Here is a 23,983-nt window from a genome sequence, read left to right as displayed (position 1 = left end):
TAACAATTTTATTCTGTTGGCAGCTCAAAGTGCTTAACAGAGAGGAGATAAAACAGTTATACAAGAAATCATTTGTGTTTATTTAGAATCAGAGGAAAATGAAACAGCTCATATTAAAAGACAAAAACCACGAGACAGAGTTTTGATTAAATGCTGAGTTAAAGAGATGCTTACTTAGACGCTTTTTAAAAGTGAGCACTGAGCTTGACTGTCCAATAAAAGGTGAATTGACTGATCTGATCTCTCTGTGCTGTGTTAGGATGTTAGGATGCTGCTGCATTTTGTACGAGCTGTAAGGGATGTACAGTTTTCTTAGAAAGTCAATTAAGAAGACCATTACAGTGATCAACTCTGCCGTAACAAATGCATGAACGAGTTTCTCTGCGTCGCTCTGAGAGAGAAACGGCTGAACTTTAGTGATTTTCTCAAATGATAAAAAGCTGCTTTAGTGACTGTGTTTACATACAGGATAAAACAGCTCAGAGTCTAAGATCTCACCCAGGTTTCGTACTGCAGGTTTGGTTTTGAACTGAAGTTTCTCATATATCAATTTTCTCTGAGTTTCTGCTCTAACAATCAATATTTCAGTTTTTCATGATTTAATTGTAGAAAATTTGACACACAGCTAGTTAGTCTGTCTACAGAGTCTTGATATTACTATATGCTTAATATTTACTGCTGAAAGCCAAAAATCTCAGACGCTCTTTGTGTTATTTTATAAAAGTAATGTTTACAGAGCAGATCACTGAAGAGACTGTTTATAGCTTATAGCCCAGATTTGGGGAAAAATGTGTCGACTTTCAGTAGAAAAACAAACGGAGTTCAGCTTCTTTTATTATAAGGGTTTAAAATGACATCACCATCTACTTGACTGGAAAGAAGAGTTACAGCCTCATATGACACCCAGCTTCTGAATGCAGCTTATGAAATATGAAAGTTATGAAGAATATGACGAAGTGCGTTCTGGAACCACCGGTGGTTCCAAGGGGTTAAAATGGTTAAGGTGGTGTCGGGGATGCCCTCCATAAGAAAATGGCGAGGCCAAATGGACAGCATTGAAATGGGTGGCATGTTTGACCCAACTGCCGCTTGATACTCCGCTCACTCTGTTTGAAGATGAAAACTAGGAGACCACTCCATCTTTATCAGAATGTAATTAAAGTCCATCCTGTCTCTGTCCTCCAGTCTTAGCCTCAAAGGCAGGGAGGAACCTGAATAGGCTAGAGAACACAAGGCAGCACACATACATACCAACCTTATCTACAGGCCCTGATACAGACTGAACACAATTAGTGATATATAAGTGATATATGAAGTGTTACTAGCTTAAAAACAACAGCTGTTATCATATACACAGATCAGGCATAACATTATGACCACCTCCTTATTTCTACGTTCATTGTCCATTTTATCAGCTCCACTTACTGTATAGCTGCACTTTGTAGTTCTACAGTTACAGACTGTAGTCCATCTGTTTCTCTGATACTTTGTTACCCCCTTTTACCTTGTTCTTCAGTGGACAGGACCCCCATGGAGCCTCACAGAGCAGGTACTATTTGGGTGGTGGATCATTCTCAGCACTGCAGTAACACTGGCATGGTGGTGGTGTGTTAGTGTGTGTTGTGCTGGTCTGAGTGGATCAGACACAGCAGTGCTGCTGGAGTTTTTAAACACCTCAGTGTCTCTGCTGGACTGAGAATAGTCCACCAACCAAAAATATCCAGTCGACAGCGTCCTGTGGGTAGCGTCCTGTGACAACTGATGGAGGACTAGAGGATGACTAACACAAACAGTGCAGCAGCAGATGAGCGATCATCTCTGACTTTACATCTACAAGGTGGTCTGACAAGGTAGGAGTGTCTAATAGAGTGGACAGTGAGAGTACATAGTGTTTAAAAACTCGTCTGTGGAGCTACCATATGCATGACACAGCGAATGAAGCCCCTACGCAACATCTGTGGTTCTTTGTTTTCTTCACAATTACATCATATTGTTCCGTAAAGCCCGGCGACCATCATCTCCACAAGAAGTATGCTGAGGTCCCTTCGTCTCAATAACATTGTGTGTCCATGTTTATAAATAACAGTGTGTGACACAGTATCAGAAACCACATATGCAAAAGTGATTACTAAGGAGTGATGTGGCAAAAGTGCATCACAGCACTTCAAGACATTTCCTACACAAAGTATCATTATATTTAGTTTTTCTGAGCTGTAACAGACAAAAAGTATTTGTTTTCGTTTTTTACTCCACATACAGTATACTGCCAAAAGTATTCGCTCGTCTGCCTTCACACGCATATGAACTTGAGTGACATCCCATTCTTAATCCATAGGGTTTAATATGATGTCCACAAGGGTTAGGAGTGTGTTTATGGGAATTTTGACCATTCTTTCAGAAGCACATTTGTAAGGTCAGACACTGAGGTCGCATGAGAAGGCCTGGCTCGCAGTCTCCTCTCTAATTCATGCCAAAGGTGTTCTATAGGGCTGAGGTCAGGACTCTGTGCAGGCCAGTCAAGTTCCACACCAAACTCACATCCATGTCTTTATGGACCTGCTTTGTGCGCTGGTGCACAGTCATGTTGGAACAGGAAGGGGCCGTCCCCAAACTGTTCCCACAAATTTGGGAGCATGAAATTTTCCAAAATCTCTTGGTGCTGAAGCATTAGGAGTTCCTTTCACTGGAACTGAGGGGCCGAGCCCAACTCCTGAAAAACAACCCCACACCATAATCCCCCCTCCACCAAACTTTACACTTGGCACAATGCAGTCAGACAAGTACCGTCTCCTGGCAACCGCCAAACCCGGATTCGTCAGATCACCAGATGGAGAAACGTGATTGGTCACTCCAGAGAACATGTCTCCACTGCTCTAGTGGTGGTGCTTTACAGCACTGCATTCCATGCTTTGCATTGTGCTTGGTGATGTAAGGCTTGGATGCAGCTGCTCGGCCATGGAAACCCATTCCATGAAGCTCTCTACGCTGTTCTTGAGCTGATCTGAAGGGCACATGAAGTTTGGAGGTCTGTAGTGATTGACTCTGCAGAAAGTTGGTGACCTCAGTGCACTATGCGCCTCAGCATACGCTTAAACAGGAGTCATTATGCACTCTTTGTAATATAGCATGCATTTGTTCAGTGTTCTTCAAGTACTGGCTATATCCACAATACGCATATTGTGACATAATCTTGCACAATGTATCGCAATAATGATAAATATCGTTATACTGTCCAGTCTTACACTTCAGACTCCAAAGCTGTCTTGGATGATTAGATTTTCTTTGCCAAACTATCACTTTAAACCAGCAGTACAATGTAAAAGACGATCCCACACCAGCTGGGCGGTGAATCTGTTCTTATTACAGATCAGGCTGAAGGAGCTCAGCTGAAGGAGTGCAGATGCATCTGAAAGGCAGAAGTGAGAGTTTCTGAATTAGTCTGGTTCTTTTTGAGGAAACAGGGGATCCCCAGGGAACTGAGTCCACTTAATTAAAATGATAGTTTGGCAAAAATAAAATTTACAACACTGCTACTGAGAACACCACATACTTAGTAAAACAGGCAGAGATGCATTTCGCTAAAAGGAAGTATCTAGATTTCAGTCAACATCACTGGGCAGTCCTGATAAATTCAACATCACGATATTTTCCAAATGTATGATGGTATCAGATGATAATTCATTTAGCATTAATAAAGTTAATGCACCCTTTGAGGGCGGATACTCCTCACCACAATGTCCAACAAAGCCTGCTTAGATGGCTCTCGTTTCTTCTTGTCAAACCAACCAAAAAGCCAACATCAACCAAAAAGCCAACTTACAGAAAGTTAGAATTTATTCATTTTAAGTTCTCTTTCAAAACAATCTGAAGCTCCCTGTAAGAGACATACAGGTCAGTTCATTTAAATGTCATTATTTATTAAGGCCATTACATCTAAACCTCATTATCAGGTGATACCGTGCTGAGCACAGTTGATCAAACCTGTACATCAGGGTGTTCCTATCATGTGAGCTTAGCAACACCTAAGAACTGCACCTCTCTGTGCTTCACCTGCCCCTCCTGTTCCTGTTGAAGCTGCTTTCTGTGTAGCAGCTCAATGAGCAGTGAAGACAAAAGCACAGTGAGTCCTAAAGATCTGCAGGTGGAGAAACGCATCAGTGCACCCTGACCATCGACCTACAGACACAGATTCAACTGCACTGATTCTACTGTATATCTGACTATCTATCCACCTCTTTCTGAACATTTATCAATATATCCGACTATTTATCAATGTCTGACTATTTATCAATCTGTCTGTCCCTCTATCCGACTATTTATCAATCTGTCTGTCCATCCATCCGACTATTTATCAATCTGTCTGTCCCTCTATCCGACTATTTATCAATCTGTCTGTCCATCCATCCGACTATTTATCAATCTGTCTGTCCCTCTATCCGACTATTTCTCGATCTATTTATCAATCTGTCTGTCCCTCTATCTGACTATTTATCAATCTGTCTGTCCCTCCATCCGACTATTTATCAATCTGTCTGTCCCTCTATCTGACTATTTATCAATCTGTCTGTCTCTCTATCTGACTATTTATCAATCTGTCTGTCCCTCTATCCGACTATTTATCAATCTGTCTGTCCCTCTATCTGACTATTTCTCGATCTATTTATCAATCTGTCTGTCTGTCTATCCGACTATTTATCAATCTGTCTGTCCCTCTATCCGACTATTTATCAATCTGACCATTTATCAATCTGACTGTCCCTCTATCTAACTATTTATCCATCTGACTATTTATCAATCTATTTATCAATCTGACTGTCCCTCTATCTGACTATTTATCCATCTGACTATTTATCAATCTATTTATCAATCTGTCTGTCCCTCTATCCGACTATTTATCCATCTGACTATTTATCAATCTATTTATCAATCTGACTGTCCCTCTATCTGACTATTTATCAATCTAGCCAACTATCAATCTGTCTCCTCTATCCGACTATTTATCCATCTGACTATTTATCAATCTATTTATCAATCTGACTGTCCCTCTATCTGATTATTTATCAATCTAGCCAACTATCAATCTGTCTCCTCTATCCGACTATTTATCCATCTGACTATTTATCAATCTATTTATCAATCTGACTGTCCCTCTATCTGACTATTTATCAATCTAGCCAACTATCAATCTGTCTCCTCTATCCGACTATTTATCAATCCATCTGACTATTTGTCCCTCTATCAGAGTATTTACTAATCTATCCGACTATTTACAATGTGTGGTGTGATTGCGGGTGATGATGTGTTCGGTGGCCCCTCGCAGCACGGTAGGCTCCGAGGGTTTGCACCGATGAGCCTGGGCAGGCCATCTAATACCTGGGGACAAGCTGTTAATTACATAGGAAGCGCTCCACTTGGCAGGAAGGATTCAGCCTAATTGGTTCTGTAAGGATTCCCTAAAGGTTAGATTGGGATAAGGGAGAACGCAGTTAAGGAGCAAATCTCACTGCCCTCACCTCTGCACACAAGTGGTCACTTAAAACAAACCACACCACACAGGCTACGATACGGCTGTTACACTTTAATAATGAGCCAAAAGACCAAAAGAAGCCAATTCTGCCCTTTAATCTGCTCTTCTCCTTAAATAAGGAGGTTTTTCACTGCTGACCAATTATTTTGATACGTAAAGTCACCAAAAATATTTTCTTGGTTTGATCACTGTAAGCCTTCTGCCCAATGACCACTGGGACAGGCATAAATATCATATCATAATTCTTTAAATTTATAATATATATATCAAATGTAATTTAAATGCATTAGTAATACCACATTTTAAACCATGAATGTAATGAAATTTGTTTAATGTTTCATATTTATAGTATTTGATTACGTCATTAAGAAGGCCACGTCGCCATGTTGGTAGGTGAGCTGTACCTCAGAGACACCCAGCAGGTGGACAAAAACCAAGCAAAGTAGACCAGAAAATGCTATGAGGATAAAATTAGCTAGATTGGTGGACTGGATCTATAGAACGTGCACACCTCCAGAGTTCAGAACATTCTAGCGTGTGATATTTTATAAAAACTGCTAAAGCTCTTAAAGAATTAACTACTGTATATCGAGCTCATGTCAGCTTCTTATTCGCCAGCTTCTCATTAGAATTTTCCGTTCCGCCTTAAATGGAGCTGTAGCTACACTAAGGCGTCTCAAACGTAGAACGAATGTCGAAAGACGTTGAATACAATGTCGACGTCAGCTCATCTCAACAACTGATTTCATTTACCCCAATAAATGCATTAATTTACCCCAGTAAATTCTCTTTAATCAACAAATAACTCAAACTTTCGCTTGGAAATGCTTACTGAGCAGCTAATGAGCAGCACAGCAAAGCTAAAACCAGCTGCAGGAGCTGGGACTGATGCCATGTCCCAAACCACACACGTCTAATGGTGGAGGGTTGGGATGTGAAAATATTAATGCTGTGGAAAAACGTTACAAACTTTAATTTGTTATCACTGCAGCAGCAAATCAAATAAAATCAAGCCAATACTTTCCAATACATTGGCTATTACTCTGTAAAATGAGATTTAAAAAAATGTATTAAAAGCATGTTTACTGTCTTTGCTGGACAAGTTATGGGCCTATTATCTCATTACAAAGAGCCACAGCTCTGCTGAATGAACTTGAAGTTGCCTGCCAAAATGGATGCAGCGTGACTGTGACATTATCGGAATACTATCAATACTGTACTGCACTACATTCCGTTAAACAGGACTAATTATGCTCTCCGTAATGAAATACGAAGAATGCTCAGAATCATGATAAAATTCATCATGATAACAAGAAAATTTGGTCTTATTGGCCTCAGGCATTCTATTTATTACAATCCTACTGCCCGGTTCTGCAGCAGGCCTCCAGTCCTACTTGTAGTAACTGAGACAACATCTCTCAATATCCCAGACTCCCTTTCTCAGTGTAAATCTCCCGTCAGTGTTATGAGCCACTGCTGGCAGACAGCTTGCGAAGAACACGATTAAATCCCAACCACACGCTTATGAAGTAAACTAACCCAGTGTTTGTACATTAAACAACACTAACCGCCATAAATCATCTTCAAATCTTGACTTAATCTACATCGAGAGAGCACTGAGCACTGGCCTGGAAACGTCAATGACACGTCTGCCCTGTCTAAACATTTCATATAAAAACTTCTGTTCATTCTATGAGCCAAATCTAACAGTCTTTCCTTCATTTCCTTCGGCTTTGAGCCTGCTTTTCCGCTTCTCCTCCACCAGACAAAAGGGTGGCACAAGGTCAGAGGGCATCACATTCTATACTGAGGCTCGGTAGCAGGCACAGTATGTTCATTCTAGATGTCCATTCTTCCTGAAAAAGACAGGTGTACAGACTACATGGGAATGATCTAGCATTGTCCTGCATTTAACCTTGCAATAGAACACCATTACTGTGTTGTCAGAATGTTCAGCAAAGCCAGACGCTTGGATGGCAACCAGACTGGCTCTACTGAAAACGCTCTTCTGTTTAGGATTGTAGGATGCTGATCATTTCGGGAGGGGAAGAGAAAGACGGCCACCAAATAAGCCTTTGAGTACAACCCCAATTCCAATGGAGTTGGGACGTTGTGTAAAACATACATAAAAACAGAATACGATAATTTGCAAATCCTTTTCAACCTATATTCAATTGAATACACTACAAAGACAAATATGGATAAACTTTATTGTTTTTTGCAAATATTCACTCATTTTGAATTTGAGGCCTGCAACACAAGGCACTGCATTAAAAACCAACATCATTCTGTAACGGATATTACCACATGGGCTCAGGAACACTTCAGAAAACCACTGTCAGTGAACTCAGTTCGTCGCTCCAGGCCAAAGAGGAAAAGGACTGTCTGGATTGTTATCAGCGCAAAGTTCAAAAGCCAGCATCTCTGATGGTCTGGGGGTGTGTTAGTGCCCATGACATGGGTAACTTGCACATCTGTGAAGGCACCATTAATGCTGAAAGGTACATACAGGTTTTGGAGCAACATATGCTGCCATCCAAGCAATGACTTTTTCAGGGACGTACCAATACAATACGTAATGCCAAGCCATATTCTGCACGTGTTACGACAGCGTGGCTTTGTAGTACAAGAGTGCGGGTACTACACTGGCCTGCCTGCAGTCCAGACCTATCTCCTATTGAAAATGAGTGGCACATTATGAAGCGCAAAATACGACAATGGAGACCCCGGACTGTTGAGCAACTGAAGTTGTACATCAAGCAAGAATGGGAGAGAATTCCACCTACAAAGCTTCAACAATTAGTGTCCTCAGTTCCCAAATGCTTATTGAGTGTTGTTTAAAGGAAAGGTGATGTAACACAGTGGTAAACATGCCCCTGTCCCAACTTCTCTGGAACATGTTGCAGGCATCAAATTCAAAATGAGTGAATATTTGCAAAAAAGAATAAAGTTTATCCATTTGAACATTAAATATCTTGTCTTCGTAGTGTATTCAGGTGAATATAGGTTGAAAAAGATTTGCAAATCATCGTATTCTGTTGTTTTACACAAAGTCCCAACTTCACTGGAATTGGGGTTGTAGGTGCAGAGCAGAGTGAGCAACCAGACCCAGGCCAAAAGCACAGAGAATCGACCCTAATACCCTATACACAGTAAAAACAATGGGCATCTAAGGCAAATGCACAGTAATACCCTATACACTGTAAAACCGATTGGCAGCCAGGCCTAAAGCACAGTGATACCCTATTCACAGTAACACCAATGGGCAGCTAAGGCAAAAGCACAGTAATAACCCATGTTCAGTAAAACCAATGGGCAGCTAAGGCAAAAGTACAGTAATACCCTATGCACAGTAAAACCAATGGGCAGCTAGGCCTAAAGCACAGTAATTCCCCATGCACAGTAAAACCAATGGGCAGCCAGGGCAAAAGCACAGTAATACCCCATGTACAGTAAAACCAATGGGCAGCCAGAGCAAAAGCACAGTAATACCCTATGTACAGTAAAACCAATGGGCAGCCAGGGCAAAAGCACAGTAATACCCCATGCACAGTAAAACCAATGGGCAGTCAGGGCAAAAGCACAGTGATACCCTATGCACAGTAAAACCAATGGGCAGCAAGGCCTAAAGCACAGTGATACCCTATGCACAGTAAAACCAATGGGCACCTAGGCCTAAAGCAAAGCAATACCCTATGCACAGTAAAACCGACTGGCAGCCAGGCCTAAAGCACAGTGATACCCTATTCACAGTAACACCAATGGGCAGCTAAGGCAAAAGCACAGTAATAACCCATGTACAGTAAAACCAATGGGCAGCCAGTGCAAAAGCACAGTGACACTCTATGCACAGTAAAACCAATGGGCAGCCAGGCCTAAAGCACAGTAATACCCCATGCACAGTAAAACCAATGGGCAGCTAAGGCAAAAGTACAGTAATACCCTATGCACAGTAAAACCAATGGGCAGCCAGGCCTAAAGCACAGTAATTCCCCATGCACAGTAAAACCAATGGACAGCCAGGGCAAAAGCACAGTAATACCCCTTGCACAGTAAAACCAATGGGCAGCCAGGGCAAAAGCACAGTAATACCCTAGGCACAGTAAAACCAATGGGCAGCCAGTGCAAAAGCACAGTGATACCCTAGGCACAGTAAAACCAATGGGCAGCCAGTGCAAAAGCACAGTGATACCCTATGCACAGTAAAACCAATGGGCAGCCAGTGCAAAAGCACAGTGATACCCTATGCACAGTAAAACCAATGGGCAGCCAGTGCAAAAGCACAGTGATACCCTATGCACAGTAAAACCAATGGGCAGTCAGGGCAAAAGCACAGTGATACCCTATGCACAGTAAAACCAATGGGCAGCCAGGCCTAAAGCACAGTGATACCCTATGCACAGTAAAACCAATGGGCAGCCAGGCCTAAAGCACAGTGATACCCTATGTTCAGTAATACTAATAAACAATGGACCTAATCCAGATGGACATTATTCCTACAGCGAGGGCAAAACCATACTGAACGCGATGGACAGCTAACCCAACAAGCTGTAAGCTCAATGGACAGTGAAGGCCATGGTTGGTTAAGCTCTGGTCAGTGAACCCAAGGGACAGTTAAATCAGTAGGACAGTGAACCCAACAGGCAGCCCAGTAAAACCTTGTGTACTGTACAGCAAAGCCAGGTGGACAAACAAGACAAAAGCAAAAGGCACAGTGAAGCTACTCCAGCAGACAGTGGAGGCAAAAGCAGACTGACCGCAGTGACTGGTCAACTCTATTGACAGTGAAGGCAAAAGGACTCTAAACCCTACTAACACAAGCCTGGCAGCGTGTGTCCTCGACCCTAAACTTCAGGCTGTACAGTGACCACACTGACAGTCCAGCTGCTCTGGCTTTGACTGCGGGGCTTCTTCTCCAGTCCAGCCAGTCTAGATGCCTCCACACCGCTTCCAGTGAGAACGATGGACCATCATTAACTACCAGACAGCAGCCTGTGATTAGAGCCACCAGAGGAGCTGAGATGATGGATTTGGGCTCAAGCAACTTCACCGTAAGTTCACCAACAAGTTCGGTCAGAGGAGGAAAGCAGAGACGGGTTTATGGGGGAATGGAGCGGAGGTTCTTACCTTTCTCGGCGGAGGCTGCATGTCTGAACATCGACATGAATGTGGAAATAAGAAATTAATCCAAAACGAGCCCCTCCGGAACACGAGCCAGGCTTGTGGAGGGAGGAGGAAGAGGAGGAGAGGAGCGGGTCAGAGTGGGCTGGTTCAGGCGGTCATGACAAAAACGCAGAAGCCCCTGAGCAAAGCAAACACTGCGGCTGGGAAATGAAAAGAGAGAGAGGGGGAGAGAGAGAGGCTGTGAGGTTTCCCGCAAATACGAGGCACAATAGCGACGCATGGAGGGAGTTTGCACGGGTTTTTGTTTGTGTTTTAACGGAGGCGCAAGGCTGTGAAACAGCGACGCTCTGTGGACAACTGCGGAATTATTCTGCTGTTTTCCCCACCTGTTTTCCGGCAGAACCTCTATGATGGGCTTTCAGAGACCCACCTCTTTTAAAAACTTTTATTCTTTAAAAATGAATGTTTTTATATGAAGAAATGGGGAAAAAATCCAACGTAAATGAAAATGTCGATAATATTAGGCAGATTTTAACTACATACATATGCAAAAAAATCTATATATTGGCATGTATGTGCATGTATTTAAATATGATGAAATTGAAGGTTTTATTCCAACTGTGACTGTGTGTTGAATGAAGACACCAATTAGACTCAACATTAAAACCACCTCATTAGCTCCACTTACTATATAGACTGTAGTCCATCTGTTTCTCTGATACTTTGTTAGCCCCCTTTTACCGTGTTCTTCAGTGGTCAGGACCCCCATGGACCCTCACAGAGCAGGTACTATTTGGGTGGTGGGTAATTCTCAGCACTGCAGTAATAGCACTGCTGTGTCTGATCCAGTGGACTGTGCTGGTCTGAGTGGATCAGACACAGCACTGCTATTACTGCAGTGCTGAGAATGACCCACCACTCAAACAGTACCTGCTCTGTGAGGGTCCATGGGGGTCCTGACCACTGATGAACAGGGTTCTATTTAGAACCATGTGCATGCATGTGTGGAGCTCATGGTGAAGAGTGTACTGCGAGAAAGCCGTTCTACAGTTACTATGGCAACGCAACGGGACCGACGTGTCAACGGTCCAATCGGCGAGCTGTATGTTGAGTGTGGAGCAGCGCCGGCCAATCACAACGCAGGAGGGCGGGACTTTCGCGAGAACGGGTGGGAAAGAAAATGAAAAACGACGCAGCGTCTCCTGAGCTGCCTAGCAACAAGGAATCGCACGTTCAGCATCTCACTGATGCGATAATCAATAGCAGAGGTATTGATCTCGCACTGAATTAGATTCCTATGCAAATTCAAATGGATTGATTGGTATAAAGTGTCATTAACACTGTTGTTAATGCGGTTAAAGACATGTTTAATAGGGATTTTGATCATTTTGAAGAAAAAAAGCATAACCATCTCTATCTGTCTATATACACACACGCTAATAGAGTGGACAGTGAGTGGACACAGTGTTTGAAAACTCCAGCAGCTCTGCTGTGCCTGATCCACTCAGACCAGCACAACACACACTAACACACTACCAGTCAGTGTTACTGCAGTGCTGAGAATGATCCACCACCCAAATAGTACCTGCTCTGTGAGGGTCCATGGGGGTCCTGACCACTGAAGAACAGGGTAACAAAGTATCAGAGAAACAGATGGACTACAGTCTGTAACTGTAGAACTACAAAGTGCTCCCATACAGTAAGTAGAGCTGATAAAATGGACAATAAGGGTAGAAACAAGAGGGTGGTCAGAATGTTACACCTGATATATACATACATATATATCTCACTGTTAGATGAAAACCTCGTATCTCCATTTTTGTCGATTTTCAGTTTTTGACATAATTTGAAAGTGCATGTTGGTCTATACTTTGCGCATAAATTTCATGAAGGATGGACCAAAAGAAATGGCCAAAAAAAAACTTGGAAAAAATTCTGGTTCCATTGACTTGCATTGAAAGTGATGTAGGTTTTTTACTTCTCCTGTAAAGTTACTGTTTTGGAGATACGACTTTTTGTTCTGACAACAGAATATATATATATACATATATTTATACAGTATTTTATCCTCTCTCTCTCTCTCTCTCTCTCTCTCTCTCTCTCTCTCTCTCTCTCTTATTTGTTCCAGTACAAAATGCCAAAGCAGTTCTAGACGGAACCCCTCTATCCACCTTTTTCTTTTTATGGCTGTGACCAAACACTGGACAATGACCTTCCTGGCCATTTGTCTTTATTTCTGCTCTGCAGTTGCTGGAACTGTCTGCTCGTCTGAGCTCCATTCCGTCACTCCCTGAGCGGATTGCTCTGAATTTTGCAGTCACTTTGTTCTGAATGTAATCGAGTTCTGATCTGACCCGGTTTATAATAAATCCTCTCTCAGGTTTCGGTTGTGATGCCCAGTTAAAGCCAGTGAGTGAAAGCATGAATGAAACACTTTTTACGCAAAGATTTTCCAACAAGAACTGCTACAAAACTGTTTATGGTCACATTACACATTACTTAAATCATCAACTTATTAACATGTGGGAACAAGTAAGACTTAGTAAGGCATGGGAATGAGATAATGAAGTCATGGCCACCACTTAGTAAGCCGTGGTAATGTGATCATGTCTTACTAAGTTGTGGCCACGACTTAATTATCTCGATCACATTCTCACGCCTTACTAAGTCTTACTTGTTCCCACTCATTAAGTCATGGCGTATTTAGATCTCATTCCCACACATTTAGATCTCATTCTTAAGTGCTAATAAGGCATGGCCACAGCTAATTAACATGTGGGAATGAGTGAGACTTAGTAAGATGTGGGAATGTGATAATTAAGTTGTGGCCACAACTTGAGACATGATCCCATTCCCACAGTTTCCTAAATTAATGGTGGCCATGACTTAATTTTCTCATTCCCACACCATACTAAGTCTTACTTCTTCCTTTAAGTTAATAAAATGTGGTCACATATTAGGATCTTGTTCTCACGTGTTAATAAGGCATGGCCACGCATTATTTTTATTTATATATGATGTCACCAAGAGGGCTCCGTATGATAAGGTATGAAAACAAACGTGTGTCCACCCCCCCAACACACACACACACACACACACACACACACAGCACACACACATGCACACACACACACACACACACACACACACACACACAAACACATGCACACACACACATACACAGCACACACACATGCACACACACATGCACACACACACACACACACACACACACACACACACAGACATACACACACACACGCCTACAGGGATGACAGTCAGTTCAGAGCTGCAGGCTGAGGCGGAGCACTACAGGTATGCAGAGTGGAGAGAGAGCGAGCGAGAGAGAGAAAGAGCGAGAGAGAGAGGTTGACGTTACCTGGCTGGCTTCACTCTTCATGTGAGTAGCCCTGTTATTTGTCTTTTATTGTAAGTAATGATTATAAACTCTGTAAATCTGGTTGGTCGTTTCGTTGCAGTTCAAATGAAAGTTGAGAGCAGAGCCGAGTCTTTCATTTCTAATTTAGCCCTGTAATCTCTAGGATTACTCTCTGTTACGAGACTTTGTCTGAACACGCACTCTCATAGCTACAGAACTTACACATTAGCTCATAATAGTTACTAAACAGGAACACTGTATGAACTCTAATCTGCTGCGTCTGTAGTGCGCAGTCGGGTACTCTGAACGTTTACCTGTGCTTGGAAAAGGACAGAGGCGCTGCTGACTGATAATCACTCATAATAGTAGCCGATGGGCAGCTGCTTTAGCAGCAGATAAAGATTATGTTGAAAGAAGTTGGAGTTTATTTTTTTTAAGTGACCCTTATTGTTCCCACAATGGGGAAATTTCACCTCCGTATTTAACATATCAGTGAAACACCACATACACGCAAGTGAACAGACACATACTAGGGGGCAGTGAGCATACTTGCCCAGAGCAGTGGGCAGCCTTATCCGCAGCGACCAGGGAGCAGTTGGCGGTTAGGTGTCTTGCTCAAGGACACCTCAGTCATGTACTATCAGCTCTGGGGATCAAACCAGTCACAGGGCTGGTTCCCTAACCTGCAGCCAACGACTGCCCCAGTTCAGACTGGTAATAGTAGGTGAAGGTGACGTGACGTAATCCAGAGGATGTTTCGCAGCTCATTTGAGGAGTTTCATGATGAATCGTTATTTGGTATCTATGAAATATTCAGTAATCTACTCTGAAATTGTCAGTATATTTTATGATTTATCAGTGACTATGAAATAATCATTCACTACGCTCAACTAACTAGTAACTACTATCAATTATTCAGTAACTACTTTGAAACTACAGAATTGAGCAAAATAAGTAATCAGGCACTTTGATTTTTGTTATTTAATTATTAACATCTTAGGCTTTTCACATACTAAGGCTTATACAGTAACTACAGATACATCAAAGCAAACTATCTGAGCCATGCCTAGGTTATGTGTAATAAGTGTGTAATAAAACACTGGGCCAACCGGTGGGCTCTGGTCATATAAGGTGTTGACATACTTCCAAGTCATATATCGACTTCAAATTTGCACATAATCACTTTGACTTTGTACTTATGAATAAGAACAAAAAGGCTGTATAAGCATAAACAAAGATTTGTGCAAAAACAATATGAATAAGATGTTCAATTGAAAAGTGTTCAATAATTAGGCAATCATAGTGAAGGCACTTCTTAAAGCTGAAGCAAAAGTTGTAAAATCTAATTTCCCCCCATGACGGACAATAAAGTAAAGATAGTAAAACCTCTTTGGCAAAAATTCAGCTCATGTTTGGAGACGGAAGGTTGCATGCAAGATCCCAAGACCACCCACAGTGAAGTATGAGGGTGGGAGCATCATGCTAAGGAGCTGCTTCTCTGCAAATGGGACTGGGGCATAAAACATCAACAACAGAACCATGAATGGAGGGATGTTCTGGAAGATATTAGAAATGAGTTTAATCTCAGCACCCAAGTGAATTTGTGGAGAAGATGGTTCAAAATGACTCAAGGCTGGTTTCTAAAGAAAGTGTAGATGCAGCCTAGCCAATCTGCTCAATTTCAATTTCATTGAAAATTTACACGTAGCTTTGGGGAATTCAAGATGGCTGTGGGACAAAACTGAACCATAATGCCACAAGTAGCCAACGACTTTCTATGGTCTTAATGATTTTAACATGTAGTCTGAATACTCTTCTCACTGTACCTTATAGTTTTTAACCCCTTAACAAGCCATGAGCCTGACAGCAGGCCCAAAGTTTCATTACATGCTTCTATAACTTAGGAATAGCTCCATTAGTTTACATTGAAGTCCCTGTAATTATTGAATAATAAGCATTTGTATGAAATACACCTCCATTGTTAAGAGTTGCTTTTGTTAAAGCTTATATGTACATCATTTTTACATAAATATGAAAATGTATTTATAAATAAAAAGTCAAAAGACACTATGCATGTACATTTGAAGTGACTATATTATTATTGTTATTATTATTATTCAGTAACTACTATGAATTTTTCAGTAGCTGCTACTATTTTTCTATAATTATTACAAATTGCCTAGTAGCCACTGTCAATCATCCAGTAACTAACTAACTATTTAAATTTTTTTAATTAGCAAAGATTTTTAAAAAAATGTATGGAATTATGGAATTTGAAAAGTAACTTTGGGGGAAGTGAAGATGAGTTTCCTAAATTTCCTAAATTGAGCCACAATTCTATAAATAGCTAATAACTTCTTATAGTTTTGATGATATTAATATGTAGTCTGAATATTTTTTGCACTGTAAATTATGATTTTTAACCTCTTAACAAGTAAAGTTTTATTGCACACTTCTATAACCTAAGAATAGCTCCATTAGTTTGCACTATAGTCCCTGTAGTTACTGAATAATACACATTTTTATGAAATAAAATTGGATTGTTAAAATATTAAACATGTCTTTGTTAATGCTTATAAATACATAAATAAATATGAATATTTAGTCATGAATACAAAGTCAAAAGACACTATGCATTTCAATTTGAAGTCACTGTATGCACAGGAAGTTTATGTAATGACTAAAACAAAAGTGTCTGAATACTTATTTCCCGCCACTGAGCAAACAACTCAGTAACTACAATGATCTTTTTTCAGTACTACTCTTATTTTTCCAAGATCACTATAAATTACTTAGTATCTAGGAATTATCCACAAACTAACTTTGAACATTTATTGAATTTTTCTCACTTTTCTCACTGTAAATTATGGTTTTCAACAGGTAAAAATTTTTACACACTTCTATAACTTAAGAACAGCTCCATTAGTTTGCATTAAAGTCCCTATAGTTACTGAATAATAAAGCATTTGTATGAAATAAACCTGGATTGCTAAGGGGTAAGGCATGTCTTTGTTAATCCTTAAACACAATTAAAAAAATATATTAATATCTATGTATAAATACAAAGTGAAAACTTACACTATGCATGTAAATTTGAAGTGATTGTATGCACTGGAAGTTTATGAAATAACAATAACAGTATTGTCTGAATACTTATTTCCCACCACTGAACATATTATTCAATAACTACAATACATTTTTCGGCAGCTACTATTTTTCCTGAATTACTACAAATTGCTTAGTGACTACTATGAATTATCCACAAACTACTATGAAGTTAACATATAAATAATAACTGTGGTTATGAGAAAATGTGGGCCTTTGCAGTGTAGAGGGGTTAAAATACATAAATTATAATTGGGTAATAAATTATGTTGTTTTTTATTTGCTTTCTATTGTGATATCTGTTTGGATGCTGGCTGTTGGCCCATGTGCTCAGGTGTGTGTATCTTTCTTCACAGCCAAATCACCAGTGTTAAACCAACACTTACGCTATTAAATAGGATTCTAGTGTACACGTCAAAATGACGCCAGTCTCCAACTGTTTATTTTGTATTTAACACAGCTGACTTCACTGGACGTGCCTTTTACAGTCACACCTTGCAAACTTCCAGGGAAGATCAGCACACACAGAAACGAGGCTCCACATAGTGTCCTGTTCATGGCTGGAGAAGCTAGTGCTGATCTCATGACACCGATAGTAAACTATACTTTTATGAGTGTGTTTGATTTGGTTAACAACAGGTTTACTTACAATACACACTCCCCTTTGTTAAACCACCACGATCCCCGTTTGGGATCACGACAACCAGAGGAAAGAGGGCCGCTCCACAGAGCTTACTGTTTAACCTGCTCTTTCACTCCCAGATTAGCTCATATAAAGCATGTCAGTGAGTTGATGAGTTGAATCAGGTGTGTTAATTTTGATGGCAAAGCCAAAATGCAGCAAAAATTACAGTTTGCAGTTTTCCCACCACCTCAAATGTAATTTTGAATGTCTAATCAAAGCTGCAGTTAAGTACAAGTCATTCATTTGTCAACATTAGGTTAAAAAAGAAGAAAACATATTGAACAGAAAATTACCCAGAAGTCTCAGCTGTTCAAGAAGAACCTCACTAAGAAAAGGAGATGGACACACCAAACAAAGAAGCTGAACAATGGACTGACCACCCCAGAGTTCAGACCTCGACTCCACTGAATGGGTTTGATCACTTCAGAAAATCATCAACCAGCTTCTAAGACTGAACTTTGGAGACGTGTCTGCAGATTCTTTGAGGAGCTGAAAGTGAGACTCCTGGAAAGAATGGAAGCTGGAATAAAGGTGAAGAATGGACACAATGAATAATGAAAAAATGTGATATTATATTTAGTTTACATTTACAGCATTTAGCAGACGCTCTTACCCAGAGCAACATACAAGAAGTGCTTTGTCTGTCTAGAGAAAGTATCATTGCTAGTTACCAATAGGTTAGAGAGAAAGTCAGTCCTGAGGGAGCCGGTGGGAATTCATTACACCACCTGGGTGCCAGGACAGAGAACAGTCTTGATGCTGGTCTTCCACGTGTCTTGAAGGATGGCGGGTCAAGCCGAGCTGTACTTGAAGCCTGAACAGCTTGAATACCACATTTTTTCAGTATCCATTGTGTCCACTCTTCACCTTTATTCCAGCTTCCTTTCTTTTCAGGCGTCTCACTTTCAGTTCCTCAAAAAAGGTGGCACAAGTTTCTTGCTATTGTCAGATCAAATCCTTGTATCTCCAAAATGGTAACTTTACAGGAGAAGGAAAAAAACATACTGTACTTTTAATGAATGTCAATGGAACCAGAGTTTTGTCCAAGTAATTTTGTACTGTTTCTTTTGGTCCATTCATTATAAAATTTACACATAATGTAAAGGACAACTGGCATTTTCAAATTATGTCAAAAATTTAAAAATGTAAAAAAGCAGCAATTTCTTGAGTGATGGGTAGAGGAACCACTTTCGGTTCTTCTAATGTAATTTTTTATGCAGGTAACTGTACATTTCTACCAAATTATGGCTTTGTTTCACACCTCTGTTCAATGAGCCTCTCAAGTCAACCTCACAGATCTCATATTTTCTCCCAGCAGACGACCCTGAATCAGGATGACCACCCCAAACACTTCCAGCTTCACTAACAGCAGTGCTCAATACCGCTGCAAGTTCAACGAAGACTTCAAGTATATCCTGCTCCCTGCTGGCTATGGCCTGGTTTTTGTGGTCGGCCTGGTGCTTAACATCACTGCCATGTATGTCATCCTGTTCCGGATCAAGCACTGGAGCCCGAACACCATCTACATGATCAACCTGACAGTGTGCGACACCCTCTACATCCTCACGCTGCCCTTCCTCGTCTATTACTATGCCGATAAGAACATGTGGCCCTTCAGCGAGGCATTCTGCAAGCTCATCCGTTTCCTCTTCTACACCAATCTCTATGGCAGCATCCTCTTCCTCAGCTGCATCAGCATTCATCGCTTTCTGGGCATCTGCCACCCCGTGCGTTCCATGCAGTGGGTCAGTGCCCGGCGCGCCCGACTGGTTTCAGTGGGCGTTTGGGCGACTGTGCTGGTCTTCCAGGTGTGTTGTAAGAGATACAGTTGGTATTTTTTATGTCTAGTAGAACAGGCAGGAGGAAGGGACTTCCATATCTTTTCCACAAGGGCAGATCCAAAATGTGGCTCACCAGCCAAAGCTGGTTAGTGTAGTGTATTGGGTAACACCTCTGCCTTCTATGCTGTAGACTGGGATTCAATCCCCCACCAGGGCATCACAATACACTATACCAATAAGAGTCCTTGGACAAGACTACTAACACCACCTTGGCCTACCTGTGTAAAATTATCACATTGTAAGTCGCTCTGGATAAGAGCGTCTGCCAAATGCCATAAATGTAAATGTCTTTGAGGACATCTGATTTGGCCCATTAGAATGATAACCTAATCCCACTTCCTCATCCAATGAGAAAAAAACAGATCTATAAATATCAATATGCAAGAACATCCTCGTTTCTACACTCATTGTCCATCTTATCAGCTCCTCTGACCATATAGGAGCACTTTGTAGTTCTACAGTTACAGACTGTAGTCCATCTGTTTCTCTGATACTTTGTTACCCTGTTCTTCAGTGGTCAGGACCCCCACAGGGCAGGCATTATTTGGTCATTCTCAGCACCGCGGTGATACTGACATGGTGGTGGTGTGTTAGTGTGTGCTGTGCTGGTCTGAGTGGATCAGACACAGCAGTGCTGCTGGAATTTTTAAACTCTGTGTCCACTCACTGTCCACTCTATTAGACATTCCTACCTTGTCGGTCCACTTTGTAGATGTAAAGTCAGAGACAATAGCTCATCTGTTGCTGCACAGTTTGTGTTGGTCATCCTCTAGTCCTTCATCAGTGGTCACAGGACGCTGTTGGCTGGACAGTTTTAGTTAATGGACTATTCTCAGTCCTGCAGCGATACTGAAGGGTTAATAACTCCAGCAGCACTTAACTGCCTGCCTAACAGGGACAGTGGGGCCAGAGCTCAGGAGATTTTGAGCCTTCAAGGACTAAGGTAGCTTGATATGATCCACTGCAGGTGTAACCAGAAGAACTAACAGCTATATATTGTGTGTAAATGATTAAATAAACAAAGAAGTATCTGTTCTCAGGTGTTATATTATTATTGGCTCTTTATTGTTGCCATTCAAATGGGATTTTTTAGATGGTGTAGTGATGTTTTGATTAAATGACCCTTATTAGTCCCACAACAAGGAAATTTCACCTCTGCATTATAACCCATCCCTGCAGTGAAGCACCACATACACACTAGTGGGCACACACACTAGGGGGCAGTCAGCACACTTGCCCAGAGTGGTGGGCAGCCCTATCCACAGCGCCTGTGGAGCAGTTGGGGGTTACGTGACTTGCTTAAGGGCACTTTAGTCATGTACTGTTGGTTCAGGGGATCGAACCAGTGACCTTCGGGTCACAGGGCTGGTTCCCTGACCTCCAACCCACGACTGCCCCAAGAGTTTACCCTTCAGTGCACTCATGATACTTCTGTTTTGGCATTACAACTCAATTTACCAGAAGACGGACAGTGTTATGACATAAACACAATAGGATATTGCAAATAGAATTTTCAACAAAATTGCACTGCTCAAAATGTACATAAACAACGTGAACTGCTGTTTAATCTCATCAAGGTACTTATTTATTTGTCTTATTTATTTATCTGTTTATCTATGTTGTTGGAGTACAAGGTGGGCCACCAAACATGCTTGTGACCGTGATGCGCCCCTGTATTCTGACTGAACCCATTATTTGTGCCTCTCTGAATAACGTGTTTGTTTTCCTCTAGGCTCCTGTGCTCTACTTCTCCAGAACCAGAAATGCTGGAAACGAGTTGGTCTGCCACGACACCACATCTGAGGAGCTCTTCAATCACTTCTTGGTCTACAGCTCGGTAGTTTCCTTCCTCTTCTTCGTGCTTCCCTTCCTGGTGGTGCTGGTGTGCAACGGTCTGATGGTGCAGAAGCTTTTGGAGCCCGACTCCGTCGGAGGGCCCACATCCCAGCGCTCCAAAAAGAAATCAGTGAAGATGATCATCATCGTCCTGCTGACCTTCATGCTCTGCTTTCTGCCCTTCCACCTGACCCGGAGCCTGTACTACTGCTTCCGCCACCTGCAGGTCAGCTGCGGCCTGCTGGAGGGATCCAGCATCGCCTACAAGGTCACCAGGCCTCTGGCCAGCGTCAACAGCTGCATCGACCCCATCCTCTACTTCATGGCTGGCCAGGGTTTCCGAAGAAGCATGACAAAAAAGGTCAGGCAAGGCCAGAGGATTGAGAAAGCAAAATCTCTCTCAACCGCATTGTGAGCGAAAGAGATTAGCCAAACGTTTGGACTATGAAGATTGGAATGAAAATCATGAAGCTTTGAAGCTGGAATATAATGATAAAGAGACACATTTAACAAAATGGCATACATTGTATTTGTGAAGGTATGCCTAACTTGTATCTATGTAGGTGCACTTTATAGGTTTTAAATTATTGTAGCCAACTTGTTGCTGCAGTTTATCAGACCCCTTTACCCTATTACTCACTGGAAAGGGTCCAGCTGACCAGATATATACACTGTGTCTAAATGTCTGTAGACACTTTAATGTCACTAATGGCGTTCAGCTGTGCACAGCTTGTATAAACTCCACAGAAAAAAACACTGACCAATAGAACTGGATGCACTGGTGCAGCCCCCAGCACTGGACTGTGAAGCAGTGGAACGGTGTTCTGGTGGAGTGATGGAGCTCCAAAGCCTTTGGGACGAGTTCTAGTGATGCAGAACTGATCATCCAACATCAGTACCTGATCTGACTAATGCTCTTGTAGCTGCAATCAAATCCTCACAGCAATGTTCCAACATATAGTGTAAAAGCTGTTACTGCAGCAAAGTTGGACAAACTCCCAATTAACACCCATTCATTTCAGAAGAAAGGCTGTTGAAACGCTAAAACTGAAACTGTTCATGCGTTATTTAACCTTTCCAGTTATTATTCAACAAGTGACATGTTGTTCCAGAACTTTCTACCAACGATTTAATGGCAGCATTTTAGGAGTGTTTCCAGGAATTAATGCGGCAACGAGAATGAAGGCCGCTTTGTGAGTTGAACCTGCGGTAAAGGTGTGTCTGAGCTGTCATTAGCACTACAAAGGAGTATTAACCTGTTCATGAGCAGAAATAATTAACCAGCTCTTGCTGAGGCCCTGCTGAGACATGCTTCAGCATGAAAAACTGGTGAGGTGGTATGGTGAGGTGAGGGACTGGGCAAAACAGAGCACATTTGAAAATATGCACAGCTGGTGACACGTGCATTAACAATTATTACAAAGAGATGGACCTAAATGTTCATTTTTCACTTGATCTTTTCTTTTGGTATCTCCATAGATTGACTTATATAAAACCAAAAGGAGAGGATTCTTAAGGTCATAATTTAAATAGTCACGGCTTTGAAACTACTACAAGTGTGGTTATATTAGTTTAGGGCCCTAAAGCAGAGGAAGATTATAAAATTGCATGTTATAGCCACCGATATCATTCAAAACAGGCAAAACAAATGTGTGTGAAATGTTATTTCTTTCATACAGCCTGGGGTCAAACTGACTCCCAAAGAACACCAATGAGCAAAAAATGTGTACTGGACAATTATAACACTACATTACACAGAGGCAAAAAATAGAGAGAAGGTTAATGTTATGTTTAATGTCTCTAAATAATTGATTGACATCTTTTATTATTTAATTAAATTCATATTTAATGACTTCCTAATTTACTGGGGACAGCTGGGTAAACATAAAACACACACACACAATATATGCAAAGTGGAAGCACAAAGTGGTCGGCCACGTAAAATGACAGAGCGGGGTCAGCGGACGCTGAGGTGTATAGTGCACAGAGGTCACCAACTTTCTGCAGAGTCAATCACTACAGCCCTCCAAACTTCATGTGGCCTTCAGATCAGCTCAAGAACAGCGTAGAGAGCTTCATGGAATGGGTTTCCATGGCTGAGCAGCTGCATCCAAGCCTCACATCACCAAGCGGAATGCAAAGCGTGGAATGCAGTGGTGTAAAGCGCTGCCACTGGACTCCACTAGAGCAATGGAGACTAATCGCGCTTCTCCGTCTGGAATCTGATAGACGGTCTGGGTTTGGTGGTTGCCAGGAGAACGGTACTGTCTGACTGCACTGTGCCGAGTTTAAAGTTTGGTGGAGGGCGGATTATGGTGTGGGGGGTGTTTTTCAGGAGTTGGGCTCGGCCACTTAGTTCCAGCGAAAGGAACTGTTAATGCTTCAGCACCAAGAGATTTTGGACAATTTCATGCTCCCAAATTTGTGGGAACAGTTTGGGGACGGCCCCTTCCTGTTCCAACATGACTGCACACCAGTGCACAAAG

The 23,983-nt window shown here is 41.7% G+C and overlaps 2 protein-coding genes across 5 annotated transcripts in view; one reads left to right on the top strand and one right to left on the bottom strand.

Moving 5' to 3' along the window:
* The window catches only part of LOC108431165 (F-BAR and double SH3 domains protein 2), a 168,085-nt gene extending 157,205 nt beyond the window's left edge, over nt 1–10,880 (bottom strand). The window contains exon 1 of one of the 3 annotated variants that reach the window (XM_037540167.1): nt 10,655–10,880. In XM_037540167.1, coding sequence (XP_037396064.1) covers nt 10,655–10,675 — 21 coding nt within the window. In that variant the 5' untranslated portion in view covers nt 10,676–10,880. The remainder of the gene's footprint in view (nt 1–10,654) is intronic. The other 2 variants (XM_017704151.2, XM_017704152.2) reach the window with 2 other exon arrangements.
* A 3,064-nt stretch (nt 10,881–13,944) lies between these two features.
* Nucleotides 13,945–23,418, top strand: LOC108431146 (P2Y purinoceptor 2). Of its 2 annotated transcripts, none has more exons than XM_017704121.2 (3): nt 13,945–14,051; nt 19,139–19,628; nt 21,394–23,418. In XM_017704121.2, exons 2-3 carry the CDS (start codon nt 19,155–19,157, stop codon nt 21,910–21,912), a joined length of 993 nt encoding a protein of 330 aa, XP_017559610.1. In that variant the 5' UTR covers nt 13,945–14,051; nt 19,139–19,154; the 3' UTR covers nt 21,913–23,418. The 2 variants fall into 2 exon arrangements, with proteins under 2 accessions (XP_017559610.1, XP_017559609.1); XM_017704120.2 differs by having other exon boundaries at nt 19,136–19,628.
* The last annotated feature ends 565 nt before the right edge of the window (nt 23,419–23,983 follow it).

Source organism: Pygocentrus nattereri, chromosome 7 (assembly GCF_015220715.1).
Source record: "Pygocentrus nattereri isolate fPygNat1 chromosome 7, fPygNat1.pri, whole genome shotgun sequence".
NCBI lineage: Eukaryota > Metazoa > Chordata > Actinopteri > Characiformes > Serrasalmidae > Pygocentrus > Pygocentrus nattereri.
Note: the sequence above shows the minus strand (reverse complement) of the source record. Positions and strands in the feature narration are given on the sequence as shown.

Excerpts from the sequence above, each read along its gene's own strand:
- LOC108431146 (XM_017704121.2), top strand. The coding sequence starts at position 19,155 with ATGACCACCCCAAACACTTCCAGCTTCACTAACAGCAGTGCTCAATAC. Across the intron at positions 19,629-21,393 it reads CGACTGTGCTGGTCTTCCAG|GCTCCTGTGCTCTACTTCTC; the intron begins GTGTGTTGTAAG and ends GTTTTCCTCTAG.